The sequence below is a fragment of the Micrasema longulum genome, unplaced genomic scaffold, assembly GCF_059751315.1.
Source record: "Micrasema longulum isolate JH-2025_06_02 unplaced genomic scaffold, ASM5975131v1 h1tg000007l, whole genome shotgun sequence".
In the NCBI taxonomy this organism is placed as follows: Eukaryota; Metazoa; Arthropoda; class Insecta; order Trichoptera; family Brachycentridae; genus Micrasema; species Micrasema longulum.
This window is the reverse complement of record NW_028277215.1, coordinates 187,634-204,267: the sequence shown is the minus strand read 5'-3', so window position 1 is coordinate 204,267 and position 16,634 is coordinate 187,634. Positions and strand designations below refer to the sequence as shown.

At 31.6% G+C, this 16,634-nt stretch overlaps 1 protein-coding gene across 1 annotated transcript in view; it reads right to left on the bottom strand.

Moving 5' to 3' along the window:
- LOC148285764 (uncharacterized) overlaps positions 1 to 16,634 on the bottom strand; it is an 80,187-nt gene that overhangs the window by 41,317 nt on the left and 22,236 nt on the right. Inside the window, exon 2 of the mRNA XM_088226567.1 lies at positions 15,127 to 15,256. Coding sequence (XP_088082693.1) covers positions 15,127 to 15,256 — 130 coding nt within the window. The remainder of the gene's footprint in view (positions 1 to 15,126; positions 15,257 to 16,634) is intronic.

Below are 16,634 nucleotides of genomic sequence, written 5' to 3'. Positions count from 1 at the left end.
AGTTAAGTATACCGTATCGATATGTACAGATGAAGATAGGGTTTGCAATCGTAGCCAGTCGATAGCTATTCTCAGGTAAAAGTTCTAAGGAAGGAAATCCAGTTAACAATTAGTCATCTACGTGGCTGGTTAGAGCCTTCGCTAATGTTCCATGTTTAATTACTGGGAAGTTTGACAAGAAATATATATTTAAAGCTGTGATTTTCATTGTAATTTTTCAGTCTCTGGACTGGATCTAAAGAGTACGACTAATTATATTGTCTTCATTGATTCCATCATAGGATTATCAGTTTTACTCTTCCTCTCTAACTGCGTATGTATCATGGTGTGTATTTGTGATACCTATAATTTTTTTACTACGCGATTTTCAAATTTAAAAAAAAATCGAATTTACATTGTAATTGGCAAGAGTTGCTTAATTTATTTATTTCATTTTTTTATTATTTTTTTTCGGTTTTTTACAATAAACATAAGAGGTAAAACAGAGTTTAAAAAATAAAGCACAATCACATAGCAATAAAATACATATTAATAGTAAAAATAGTAAACAAAAAAATCCCACAAAGGCATGACCTATTCGTGGGTATGCAAGAAAATGTTAATGAATTTTTGCTCCTATAATAAATAATGGACAGTTTATATATTTATTATATTTTTGTGTAACATAAGAAAGAGAAAATAAAATATTCTGTTAAAGGTAATATGGTATTTTTTTATAGAAATTAAAAAATAAAATAAAAACATATTTAAAAAAACATAAAAGTATTCCTTGTTAGGGCAACAAAATATATCATAGAAAAAAAGAGTTCATATTATTAGTTTGAATCCAGGATAGTGCGTGTTTTTTAAAAGAAGGAAAATTCACATGCAAATTTTAAATAAATAAATAATTAAGTTACTCTGCAGTTAAAATAGGTACCATCCACAGAACCATCTTATGCGCTACTGGATGCGAAAATAGAAATGAAGATGAGCCAATGACAGGTTATTGCCTGGTAAAAAAATACATCTCTCTTGAAATATCTATATATTATTGAGGTTATAGTTTTCGTTAACTAACTTTATCCAGGAATAATAAGTGTAATATCACAATAAGGTGATCATTTTATGGCGTAAATAAATATTACAGTTGTATAAAAAAATATTTATTATACATGAGTTAATTTGATTAACTGGATTTTGATCAATTGCTGTATTACGTGAGTTCTTATGGATCTTTTTATCTCAGACATAGTTTCCATAATAGAGTTATTCTGAGACAATAAAATCTCTGGGAAAACATAAGTACGGATAACACAATGGTCAGCTTAGCACTGAGAATCGGGTATCTAGTATTTACTCACTCAGGTAATGACAAGATCATTTCAAAAGTGCAGGCTCATCTTTGTTTCGGCGGGTCAAATAACAGTATAGCATTGCCTTATAAAGGGTAATCGTTACTTTACTCTGAAAACGTTCTAACCATTTTCGATCAAATAAAATACGTGTATAATAAAATGACATTATCGCAGGGAAAGAAGATAGAACATCATACGTATCTTTGTACATACAGATATCGTTTATGTAGAAATATCCAGCCTTTTATTGGGTTTAATTGAGCCATGTCTTTTCCATTTGTTTTGGGCTTTTGCAAACATTCAAATGAATTATTTCGCTGTCCATTCGACTCGCATGCCAAATCATCGCAGACAGTACTTCCTTACTACTTGAATATTTTATTCTTACCAATATTAGCCAATTAGAGCTTTACTTATTACTTTGGCATCGAAAATGAAAGAAGTTATATGTATTCGTTCTTTTATTGAAGTATCAATATTATTAATAATTCTCACCTTATATTCTAAAATGACTAAAGATCCTGAATTCTAAAACAACATTTGTAATGTGGAATAATTTGTTAGAAATGTGTACAAATTATTGCGATATTATTATTATTATTACATTATTATTGTGTCTCTGACCGCATTATTTTTTTAAAAATCCATTCGATTTTTTTATAAATTTGACAGCTTAATCGATGTTTGCCCATTCATTTTTGTTTGTCGTAAGTTCATATACGGCTCTATTTCATAAAACGCTAATAGAACCATTTCAAAGTAAGATAACGTAATTGAAAAATGTTCTCTAAACACAATAAAGTACTTATTTTCACTTCGTTACACATACGAAGTATGTCATGTCATCTCCCAATATCAGGGTTAACGATTTTTTTGATAGCTTTCTTCAAAAAACTGTTCATTGACCGAATATGAGCCATTTTTAAACGTATGACGTAAATAATGTGTGTATTTTTTTGGTGCCAGTATCTAAATTGATTTTATAAAATATATCTGGATAATTTATTGACGGGCGATTAAAAAATTGTACCACTAAAGAAACCTATCACAAAATAAACATATAAGGTTTAAAAGCTTACCTTTTGAGCAGTTCAGACTTACGCGTATGTTTTTCAGGGATCAAAATCGTATATCAAAGTGGAACTAAACTGATTCGAATTTGTAATCACTTACTTATTAAATTTATTTCAACAGAGAGGGAAAACATTTTTGAGAAGGCAATATGGGAGTCTGGCTGGTTTATCATGATAAATTACCTGGTCCATGAAAAAGTATAGAAATTGAAAAAATAACATTTTCAGGCGTTGCCTAGTGTATGTAGGTGAAATAATTCAATTAGATGAATCTCACCTGCATAAATAAAGGTTTCAACTCTATAACTTCACAAACATCAACAGATGAAAGAATTGAAGGAATATAGATGTTCAAATAAAGGCAGAATGGTGAATGTTACACAGTGTGTAAAGTTGCCACTTAAACCAGCCATTGACAGGTCATAAGCCCTGTAGATGCCTAGACTTCTATATTACATTTTCTTAAATGTTCTTCATCTCTGTTGTAATATGTTAATATAAACAGCTCCCCAGGGAGTTGAATCCAGTCCTTGTCTACAAAAATTTGGACAAACTCAAAATATGGTTGATTTAAATATACATTTAAAGTCGTAATCAATTTTGACGGTGGCGGTGGTGCAAAACAAGAATGAACAAGAATGATCAGATAAATAAAAAACCTGAAATCTAAAAAAAAAACCAAAAGCCGATTCTGCCCACCACTTCGAGAAAATTGAGTGATGTTAGTATTAATTAAATAATGTATATAATTACGCAGTATTTTCATACAAAATATTTGCATCAAATTGGCATGCCTTTGGCAAATACATCAATGAGTTACCCGATAACGCCGGGTACTTGAGTAAAAATATCCAATATTGTATCATATTATCATGTAGGTTTGTTATATTCTTTCTGTGCAATTTAGTGCGCTTTAGTTGCATCATTCAACGTCTTTTATTTTACATTATTTATTGCCAATCGTAACGGTCAATTACCGTAAAGCTCGTTTGAAACGACATGAATCACGTATTTCGAGAGTACTTTAGCCACTAATATGTACCCATATCGTACTGATGTTAAGTTCAGAGCCCAAGTATACAAACCCGAGGCAAAACATTAATTACATTCCTTAATATGGTTGGTTACCTATGTTCAACTGCTACTAGTGATAGCCTAATGAGGAACTTCAGCTCTACGGGAAATTGGATAGAATAAATGTTTTCTTCCGCGCGGCAAAAATTGGAGCATTAAATTGTACGGCACTTTCATGAAAATGTACGAAAAAAATATTTAAACAAAAAATGACTACTTTGACCGACGTCACTGGTTCATATGAATCTAATTAATGATAAGAGAGTAATGAAGATTTTCGGTTTGCTTGCCGTCAATGGACTAATGGGCAGAACTGATCGAGAATAAGCGGAAGGGAACCTTTGACGTCACACGTGGAGTTATTTCAGAAATACAAAACATAAAAAAATTATAGCGCTGATAATACGATACCTAAAATTTAAAAAAAAATTGTTTGCTTAGTTTAATAGTCTATTAACAAATAATTTTTAAAAAGAACCGAACTTCCCCAATAGCAATGGAATTGTGAATTAATATTACTTTCACAGTGGCATTAGCGACTGACAATAATATTCTGGCTAGTTTCAATGATTTCAAATTAAATAAAAAATGATAATAGGGGGCGCAACTATAGAATTTATGTGAATTTCAATAGCATTCCTGGAAAAGACAGAAAATATGTGAATGGATCTAAAGGGTCCCGAAATAAGACAATCTTAAATTGGCTGCAAATTTAAAATTATAGAAAGGAATCGAATCTAAAAACAGCTGGAATATAATCTTTTTCTTCTTCATCTTTTGAAAGATCTGTGTTGCAGAAAACTAATTTTTCTCCTGAGATGATGAGGTCCAACTATTCCTCCATCTCTTGGGTGGTCTTCCAGGCAGACATTGTCAAGTATGTTGCAGCTCATTCTGTTCACATGGTCCTTCCTCTATTTCACACGTATCTATTATAATAGTGTTACGGATTCGGTTTTAAAGCGTTTTTCCCGTAATGGACCTTAACATCTTCATTTCAGCAGTTCTGAAATATAATAATGCTCTCAAAATGCGATCTTTTAGGGAAATCTGTAGTAAAACTATCTACGATAAGTGCACGAATGTCGAGATCTGTACAGTAAGGAAGGCTGAGACAAGCATTATCGACGAAATCAGTAAAGGGGTGTTGCGTTGGTTTGAACGTTTATGTAAAATGGACAGTGAGGGAACGTTTCAAACGATTTACGATGCGAATGTTGGTAAACGCCGAAAAAGTAGAAGACCAAGAAAGACATGGCATGACTAATCAACCAAATACTTGAAGATGTACATGTCACTTGGAATAACTGGAGAGCGTGGATGAGACAATGTAGATATACCAAGGTCTGTATGCAAAGACAGAGCGGCGTAGCGTTCTTCCTATTTGCATACCTTTTAATGGTTTGATTGTTAAATAAAACCGCTGAATTTCCACATTGTGGACGGTAGAGCTTCCAGTCATGACCCCGAAAATTAGTGTTGGGATTTAATTGATACACCTCTTGCGGTATTTGAAAGGTCAAAGGAAACTAGGGAAAAAAACTATTCTTTTGAAAAAATCAAAAAGTAAAAATTATACGGAAAAATCATAAATACCATATAAATTTGGAAGCATTTTTGGATAAGGTCCCGATAAACTACGACTCTAAAAACAAGTCAGCTAAACTCAGCATAGATAACAAAAATCCGGAAGCAACATGAAATTTGGTAATACTGCGAAATATGTATAGTAATTTAGTACAGCATATAGTTGAACCGGGTTGTTGTTCCGTGGTATTATTGAGGACTCACGGGCCGAAGGTACGAGGCTTAAATTCCACTCTACTACAACTCGATTTCTATTTTTCTTATTTATTATTTACGACTTAGGCAGGAAACAGGGACGAAGGATCATATGAAGCAAGTGAGGCTGAGCCTCACAAAGAAATCATTGCTTTTCACCAGTACCTAATATGTATTATAATTCGCATTATATCAACATGTTATGAAGATAAATAACTAGCAACCAATATAAAAATGCTCAAAGATGCCAACAAACATGGTCCGTACTGTATTATTTACTTAACATTTACGCATATTTAAAACTGCCACTAGAAATTTGGTATCAAAGACGCCACTGACAGGAAATGGTCCAAAAATTGAAATATTTGAGTAAATAATAAGAACTCAATTATTTCTCTTTTATAAACATATTTATGTCAGCCTCCGTGGTGTAGTGGTCAAGATGCTTGACTCACACACGGAAGGTTCCGGGTTCGATTCCCGGAGAGAACACAAATAATAAAAATGTGATTTTTCTCAAGCCTGGGTGTTCTGTGATGTAATTCACCGCTGTAATTGGGCCTCCTGGTCTGTTGTGGTGCAAAAATAATAATGTATATTTTTTTACATAGCATTTCGTATACTAAATTAAAAAAAAGTTCGTGTGCTATTAAAAAAGAGCTATAATTGAATCGATACGTAGTAAAACCCATTGCTAGATTATCCCTACTACGAGGCTAGCGCACACAGGTCAAATTATTGTATCAAAGCGAGACGACCGAAGATTCTGGTCTTCTGTCTTCGTAATAACGCGACACACAAAAACTAGTTATGATAATGAATTGCAACATCGGCTGTTACCTATGATGTTATAATGCAGCGTGATGTTGGAATGTGAGGGGAATCCTCAAGTGAGTGGATCAACATTTGTATTGCAAATGTGCATCTAATAAGAAATGCATTTCTAGATTTTAAATTTTATGCAGTTGAAAGTACAACATGAGTTAAATACGCCAAAGGATTTATAAATGGCCCATCTTTATTATTTAAAATGAACTTTTTTCCAATTGCATTTTTACTAGAATTACCATTTGGCAAAACTTCAAGTGAGGGGAAAAAAGGTTTTTTGGAGTTGTGTTCCTGTCCTCAACAGGCGATAGTACAAATGTTAATTAGTGACGGACCGAAACAAGCTTGGCCGAAACTGGAACAGAATTTCGGCTTCTGTTCGGCTGAAATCGAAAATGATTATTGGCGAAATGGCTTCAGCAGCCATGGCTTAAAAATCAGTGATAAGAGTTATATTTTTAAAAAAACCATACCGATACCCGAGTGATTCGCTCTTCAAAGAATTTCAAGTGCTGGATATTCGTCAACAGTATATTTTGAGGTCAGTAGCGGTCACGCATCTCAACAGAGAAAAATACGCAACGGTTTGTCATGTTCATAATACTAGACACTCCAATAAGGATCTGATTCTACAGAGAAGAGTTAATACTTTTTTGGCTCAAAGGCAGCAATACTATATAGGCCCGAGGAAATATAATTAAATATTATCCCAGATTCATGGAAATGTGGTGGGATTGCAAGATGTTGACTGCATTTTTAATCTGTATGTCTTTTGTCGGAGGGAGTCATGGAAATTGTTGTCCGATGTTGAAGGACGTAAGCTGATTTCTTGTTTTACTAGTAATGACTTAGGACTTAGGATATAGAGATTTTGGTATTATTGTTTTTTTTATTGCATATTTATTATTTAATTTTAAGACTGAAAAAGCACACATAATGATAAAACTGTAATTACTTTTTAATATTATTATAAAATACATTATTTACTGTCTTAGAACGGGGAAGCTATCCCTAGTTAGGCAGTTTAGATGAACCACCAGCAAAAATAAAAAATATATATGTACACTTTTACTACTCAATTAACTTGTTCTATTAATAATTTATTGTAAATTGCTGTAATAAATATGTAAATAAAAAATAATAATTAGTTAAAAGTCACTCTGAAACGCCTAAAATTATGTGAGTTTTTATTGTAAACCTTACGAGTTCATTAAAATAAGTAGTGTTAAATAAAACACATAATGAAATAAAATACATAAATTTAATGAGTACATTTGATTATTTTTAGCACTTTTTGGTTCGTTGTTATGTTTTAAATATAACTTAAATGCATATTTTTTTATATTTTTATAAAAGTTCTTCATTGTGCGCAAAACTTGCAAAAATCACAACAGTATAAATATGAAATACCTTAGAACTCACTAGAACTTAGAGACACGAGCCACAAGATGCACTCGAGTACAGCCGAACGTAATCCAACAGATCCCGACCGCAGGTTTCGAACGAGCCGAAGTTTCGGGCATTATTTATCCGAAACTCGTTTTATCGACCGAAACTGGCAGAAACCGAAACCGAAACCGAAACTTCAAAAACGAAACGAAAAAAGTTAATATAATTCGTTCAAAAATATTTTCTCATGTCCAAATATTTGCAGACAAGGTCTGAATTTTACCCGATTTGGTAAAATATCCATATTCAATTCTTGAAATGTTATTTATATATATATTTTTTTTAACACTACCTACTTGTTTGAAAAATTGGCTCATACGCTGACAATGACAGATGTACGAGTATATTGTAAATTCATTATCACCATTCCCCTTTTCGCACTCAGTGGTGCATAGGGCACTACATTAGTAAGCCAAATGCAGCGTAGTTTGATCATCTGTTACTAGAAGGTAAGGTGATCAATCTCAATCTTAAGGAACAATGAAATATTGCAGTTCGAAAAAGCTTTTTAAATAAATTTTTCGCACCCACCCTGCCGGGAATTGAACCCAGTACCTCGAGAATAGTTGATCACGTCAACCACTATTCAACAAGGCGGACTTATCTCCACTTGATTTCTTTAATCAGGATTATTATATGAGAGCAGTTATCGAGTCGAATGCACTCGTCCAGGATTCTAATTAGATTTCGCTCATAGAACTATATTTTTCATCCAAAAATACAGTTCTGTGTGTGAAATAGAACCAGAACCAGGTTCTGACAAGATTAAATATAATCAGGATCAACATAGATTCATGTCAACCATGTCGGGAATTAAATTCGAAACCTATTGCATGGTAGGCAAACGCGCTATTACACTATTTTACAAGCTGTGTTTTTCAAATATCATTTTTCATCGTCCCTGGAAAACCGTAAGACTAATAATTTTACCGTCATGTAACAAAAACGATCAAGATACACACCGCGGTTGGTGTACCAATACAGTGCCCTATGAGCCATTAGAAATGGAAAAGGAACAATGAATGAATTAAAGCTTAAATTTTATCATAAACGGTTGCTGTTAACAAATTGCTGCAATTCTTTTAATACATATATATGCATTTTTACAGTTAGGTTCACTGGCTTTATGACTGGCATACATATCTTTGACGCATAATAAATAGAGACGTTATTTTCTTACTAAATGCATCTCAGTTTTAGCAAATGTAGCGTTGCGCTCAACGCTTTGAAAAAAAAGAAATAGCAAATTACAATATTAATTTTAAAAATATATTTATCTCCACTCGTTTTATTTTTTCGAGGGTCTATACGACCGTCTTAGATTCTCATTCTATTTCAAATAGAACTGTGCTCGTTATCGGCCCTGACATGTCATAAATCTAAATTGCTGCCCATAGGGTAGACGCGTAAATTCTGAAGAAAAATTCGCCAAATACTCGTTAAACGTTTTATTGAAATGGAAATCAGAATACTAAAGCTAAGTAATGTTCAACCTCAAATTTATTTCAACAGAGACGGAAAAAAAATTGAGAAGGGAATACAGAAGTCTACGCATTTACAGGGCTTATGACCTGTCATTGGCTGGTTTAAGTGGCCACTTTACACACTGTGTAACATTCACCATTGTGCCCATGTTTGAACATCCACATTTCCTCAACTCTTCCATCTGTTGACTTTTGTGAAGTAAAAGAGCTGAAACCTTTATCACCGTTATATCAAATCTGTATGATAAAAGAATAAGTATTAAAATTGGAAAATAGTTTTCAAGCGTTGACTAGTAGGTGATTTGGTTCAGCCGGATGAATCTCACCCGCGTGATAAAGTTTTCAGCTCTTTTACTGCACAAAAGTCAACGGATGGAAGAGTTGAGGAAATGTGGATGTTCAATCATGGGCAGAATGGTGAATGTTACACAGTGTGTAAAGTGGCCACTTAAACCAGCCAATGACGGGTCATAAGCCCTGTAAATGCCTGGACTTCTGTATCCCCTTCTCAAAAATGTTTTCCCTCTCTGTTGAAATAATTTTGAATATGAATAACTTTATAGGGAGGAAATCTAGCCGGTCTGCAAGCATTTGACATACTCAAGCATTGTTGAATGTACAACCAACATGAAACCAAATAGGTCATGTCTTTAATATAAATAGTTTTGTGCGAGAAAGCAGGTAATGAATCGGAAGTCTTATGCCTAAAATGATCTTAAAAATGTCGTTTTCCATATTAATCGATAATAAAGATGCGAAGGTGTGTGTAATCAGGGTAAGTATTATTGCTGGCTGTCTTAAAACACGGTTTCAATAAAAGTTTTTTTTTTTAAATACCGTTATTTGTCATTCAACGATTTTATGGTCCGAAGGTTAATAATTCTCGTTAATCCAATCGAATATTTATGCCTATTTTCTACCACACTTTGGACGATTCTTTCCGCGGTTTAAAAAAAAAAAAAGATTTTGAGTAAAAATCTAAACAAAAAATATATAATCGTAAACAGAGTTTTATTTACAAACATTTTGATGTTTTTATATATTTCACGTTATCTATAATTCTTCTGTACTTGTGATGTCACTGAACTCCTCCTAAACGGCTCAACCAATTTACGTGCGGTTTTCAGTGAAATGTAGATTTTTGCACTGCGCGCGTTCGTAGATATTGAAATTTTCAATCGAATATGTAAAAAAATAGTTAGAAGGATAAATATCTTTTCCATCGACCCATCGGGGTTACTTTCGACGAGAATGTTTATAAAAAAATGGAAGGATGTTGTTTTTGTGTTTAAAAAAAGGTTTGTTTTTTAATGTTTTCAAACAAATTCGCTTTTTATGTATTCCAATCAGATTCTTTTCTTACATTTCTTATAATTTCTTCCCATTTATTACTTTTTACTGGATTTTTGGTAATGCTAAAATAATATTAAGTAACGTTTAATTCATTTTTTAAAATTGCATTCATGAATAAAGTGCACCCCTGTTGGTGAGAATAGCTGAGTTTGACATTTTCAAAAATAATTCCATATTTAAAAATGATATATTTTATGTTTTGGAATTCAACCATAAACAAGTACCTAGGTACCTACTTAAATTCAGTATTTGAATATAATTATAATGTTTAGTTTTGGAATTCAGTCATAAACAAGTACTTAGGTACCTACTTATCTATTAAAAAAAATTCCAAGCTAATAGCACCCAAGCCGACTTTCGGGCAGGCCAACGTCTGTCGGGTGCGATAGTAGTTTTTAGAAAATAAAAAAAATACAATTCGATATTATAGCCTCATAAAGTGCAATATTAGACATTTTATAATAAAGCTACGTACGAAAAATTTTAGTAATATTTTTCCGGAAAGGTGTTTAGTCTAAAACCCTTTAAGCACGAAAAACTATTGATTTTAAATGTAATTTAATTCAATGCACTGATTACTATTTATATGTTTATTTATTTTTAGCAAATCTAGAACTAATTATTTTACTACTCACTCACCTTTTCGGAGATGACACAAACAATATTTTGCTGTTCATGAAGGCATTTATTTTAAGGGTAAAATAATTTATTGGGTCATTCGACCATTTTGTGTTCTGAGTTTCTTTATTGTTTTGGTGATTTTATTTATATTCGCATTTGTGTATTGGCTTATTTTGAATCGTTTTTTTTAAATCTAACAGCCTATATAAATAAAATTAAAAAAATCAAATTTGTTTTACTAACAAATGATTTTGTATGGAACTGAACTTAAGAAAAAACAAAAAGGAGAAAAAAATATATTTAATGTCCATCTGTATTTTCGCGATCTGGGCTTGGACATGTAGTAAAGACGTGTGGTGAAGAATGTTAACTATTTAAATTAAATAAAATTGATTGCTTGTTTATTGTAAGCCCTTTTCCAAATAACGATCCTGGCCCTGCCCTGTTGACTGCTGCGGTAACAGATCGTATGAATCGCAATTTTGACTGACTCCTTCCCGTACAATTTAATGAGAGCCGTCTGGCATGAAACACCAAGATGGTCAAGTGCATTGCCTTATACAAAACATCGCGTAAAGCATACTATACCCATGTATAGTGTATAGGAAGGGAAGCAGCCATGTGCCGTGTAAGTAACGGTCATTACACGAGACGTGTGATGTATTGTTACGTCGTTAAATGGTTATGATTATTATTTGTTTCATTTATATTTTCTAAATATTTTTTTTTTAAATACAAAACACAATTCGCAATACGCATTTTTTAGAGGATCTTTATTTAAAAATAAAAATATTCTAAAAAGATTGAGGGCATTGGAAGCGAAGATAGCAAACTCCCGTTTTGGTGTTTTCGAGAAAAATAACAAAAACTGCTACACTAATGCTAAAGAGTCTTTATGTTAGAAATGTTTTTTTCACTGAACTTAAACTTTAAGATACTAATAAATAAGCTTTAAATAAGAAACACGAATTCAAAAAACTTTCTTAGTATTTTGAATGGCACGGCCATTTTGAAAATTTAAATCTCAAGCCGGTATTGGCCGAATAAAATGGCTGACGGATATTGCTATGTTTGCTTTAAAACACTATTTTTAAACCATCAGAAGTATGATTTTAAACTACATTTGAAACTCAACTCATAATTTTTATAAAAATAAAGTTGAGAAACTACAGAATGGCATCATATCCAAAAAAAAATTTTTTTGGAGGTTGCTATCTTTGCTTCCAATGCGCACAATTATTTACGACTAAAAGAAAGTTGTCCCAAAATAGACATATAAATCATAATAACGCAAATATTACAAAAAAAATAGATAAATAAGTAAACACCATATTATTTGACAAAAAAAACGTAAAATATAGTTAGTATTACAAAAACAAAATACAATAATGATTTATAGGGGAAAATCATTTTAACCAACAGATAATACAAAAATCGACGAAAAAAATTCGTTGTGAAATTAATATTTAAAATCAATAAATAAAGTTTATCTCTCCTAACCATTTTCAAAATAAAAAAAGTTGTATTTATATTAAAACATGTTTTTTTTTACTACGGTAGCATATTAACTATTTTAGGAATTTTCGCTATTGCTTTTTTGCGTTCCTTATAAATGAATGATAATAACCACACGAATAAAAATGTAAATACGAGTGGATCCGGGTTGTGGTCTAGTGGTATTGTTGTGAACTCATGGGCCAAAGGTCCGAGGTTCAAATTCCCCTCTACCACTCGATTTCCATTTTTCTAGCTCAAGTTATTTGCGACTTTTTGGAAATGGTCTGAAAATTTATTTTCTCTTTTCGCAAAAAATGTAAATAATAGTTCACCATCGAATAGTTATTGTCTAAAAATTACATAAGAATAGTTATTGCCGAGTACATAGAGACGATTCAATAAAGCATTACAGTATGAGTTATCTTTGAATGTCTATAAAGTTAAATCGATATTCATGTATAAAAATGTGTATATTTGTATGGAAATTTTAAGTTTCTTCGTCGGTGATCTGTAATTGAACATGTTTACAAAAAAAATGTATGAAAGTTCTATTTTTCATAGGGAAAACTCAATTTTACTTTGTAGATAAAAATCATCATCATCATCGTTCCCTTTCCGCATCTTGATAAATTGGTACACCAATCGCAGCGTATCTTGATAAAGCTATAAATGTTAATCTTCCCATTGTCATTCGGGTCTAGGATATTTTTACAATATATGTATGTGTACGAGAGAACTACGAATATTATGAAATTAAGTCATTTCTTTTAAATTTATTTCGAAACAAAATTTTTATCCTCTATTTCGAGGTAAATATCAGAAACTCCCTAATTTTTTTGTTTAACTTCTACCGCATTAAATAAAAATAATTTTTTAAACAAAAAATACAGTATTAATTAAAAATACCTTATTTCTTATTTTTTTTACTAAACATCATTAAATAGACTTTATATTTTCCTGGAACAAAAATGCTTCGCTATTGGTTTATTAAAATTTTGTATGACAATAAAGTCGTGAAAATTAAAACCTATTGTGATGAATAGGCTCCTTTTAAAATTTCATAATTGAAAAAACATTAAACTGTACTATCCTTACAAAAAATATTTATAAGATTAATAAATAACAATTATTTTTTACTAATTACAATACAGTATTTTTTTCTATCCTGGAGAAAGAATTCTTTGGATTTACAGTTGTTTTCCTATACAACATATCGAAAGTCGGCGTCCAATCTACTAAATCATTTTTTTCCAGGATACAGTAAAAACTGTTTTAAAATCATATCTAATACATTATTTACTCCGATCCACGGCACTGTTTTTCTTTAAAACACTTTCCTACTATTGATTAGGGAACAATTAATAAAAATCAAAAAAACCTTATGAAAATATCAGTTTTGCCAAAATTGTAGAATGGCAGTAATGCCGAGCTACGATTGGATGTTGTACCTACCATAAAGTTTACTGGTAAACAAATTCATCTCTATTTTCAGCATTAAAAAATATTAAAAATAAAAAGAAAATATTATAGCATTAAGAACACATAAAAAATAATATATAATTAAACAAATTTACTGTAAAGCCTCTCATTAAAAAATACCAGATGTTTGAAGCATAAAAGATCACTAATTTGTTTCTGCTGTAAAGTTGTGTTTTTGGGATAACTGTAGTTTACCTCTCGCACATAGATAAATATACTGTTTGCGAATTGTTGCAACAAAATGGAGGTACTTGAGGAGTCGTTTGCCCAGGTATCTTATAACCATATGATATTAACTATTGGTGGCATTCTCTTGTGGTATCCAATGTAACGTTTTAATCACCCTGTACTGTTTATACCATGCGCTGGTTGAGTAAATTATATCATATGGAGTGAGTTGTTACGTGCTAACATTTACTGCGTATACAAATAGGATAAAAAAATTACAAATTAGATTCCTTAAAATGTTAGCAAGTAAAACCAACATGATAACTTGTCAAAATGACTACGAAAATCATTTCCCGATGTGTAAAGTTTTGACGGTACATAATTATGATATACTATCGCCTGGTAACAGAAGATTTCATGGATTTCTACAAAACGCCAATATCACATAAGCATGAAACGCGCCAAAAAGTGAGGGGAAATTCCATAGAAAGAAGAGCTATAAATGCGTATGGAGAGAGTCGTATATACTCCCTCGCATAGTAAAGAGACTCCCGGACGGAATAAAGAATGGTGATATAAATAAAAACAAAGTAAAATTGGTTTTAATAATCTTTTTCTTAAATTCTAAGTTTAGTGAGTAAAAAAAAATAAAATGGGGAAACCAAACAATTTAAAACAGTGTCAAAAAAATGTTTGTTTATTATTTTTTATATATTTAGTTATCAAAAAGACTTGATTTACTTGTATTTAATTTTTTTTGACTTTGATTTTATTGACATAATTAAGATTTTTTATATTTTATGTAAACATTATTATATTGTGTTACAAAATATTTAAAGAGAGAAATTCCTGCAAAAAAACTGCTTTTGCAGTTTGGCGGGAATTAAAAAAATTGTTTAGAAGAATGCTTATGTGAAAAAAAATCAAATCATAAGTAGATATAATATAATAGAAAAATAAGTATCTGGTAAAAATACTCACACTGTAGGCAGGTAGTGTCATTGAATGCAGCATAGTACGGCAGGCATGCACACCTCCCGCTCTGGCAGTGTCCCCCCGCCACCCCCGAGCAGGACGACCCTTCTCCGCACGCCTCCCCCAGCCGCGCGCCCTGTGGAATAACAGACACCGCGTCAAACAATCGTATCGCCGAAAACACGCGGGAAACCCGCCAAATTTATTCAAGATGGCAGTCGCCTGAAATTGAAATGTCAAAATAAAACAAAAAATAGATTACGCTTTATGGAATTGTTTAAGCTGGGCGTTATTTTTTTCATGTTTAGCAATGAGAAATACCGACGCGGAATTTACAATTATTTTTAAATCTATCACAAAAATCCTTTTTAATCACATTGAACGAACAAAAAGTTTAAAAAAAAGTAAATTTGCGAAATATTTTTGTTGATTTTATAATATCTAGATTAAAATGCACTACTCTTTAATATGTCTCATTTCTCACTGTGAATATAAAATAATATTATTATTTAGTAATGTACGAACAATTGTCGAGCTTAAGATTTTCTTGATTGTAAAAATGTAAACTATGTTAGGAATATGTCCGAATCAGTAATATGATTATAAATGTTGTGAACGTTAAAACTTTCATATTCTTTTTTCAAAAGGGTTTTTCATTTACACTCAAATATATATCAATACATTAACCATTACGCGGTGGCAGCGAAAAAATATAATGTTGCGCAATAGTCTGATTCTCTAGTCGCGAAATTGGATTATAAAATTAAATAGTGATGAGATTTTGACTTACTTCATCTGAAAACAAATCAGGAGAATGTAAAGAACGACAAATAATTAATAAATAATGTGCTCGTGGATAAAACGCAAGTTGCGTTTGTTTTTATTCGCGTGTCTTTCGAGACGAACATTTTCACAAAACTGATCACTTATATTTCTTGGAAATAAAGATAAAACGAGAAAAATAATTTAAGAATTTAAAAGACATACAATTACATAATTATTCATATAATTTCAGATAAAAATCAACAACTCATCTGATCGATCTACAAGAACTGTTTACTGAATAGCGATCAAATAGGAACTGAGGATTAAAAGGAATTATGCAACAATAAATTAGAGTAAAGGTAGGTTCAAATTTTAGAATGTTTAAACATATGCGTCAAAATTGCAAGGCTTTACTAAATATTTTGTGCTTGAGGCCTCTTTCAGATAGTCATTAATAACTGTGCTACTTTGAATTCCACGACACTACAACTTGACTTTAATGTAATAAAGAACACATCTTTATTATTTTATACTAGTTCATTTTTAGCAGTTATTTTTTTACAACTCTATAAAATGGTTACAAACATTGAGATATAATATATAGAGATAACACTCCATACAAATCCGAGCGAAAAAGTCATTCCCGAAGGAAAGGAAATGACCAGCGGAGGAAGCAAGTGTCGTCACGTCATATCACGTCGACTTTGGCGAGCAAAACACGTAGTACAGTAAAAAGTACGGACTGTTTA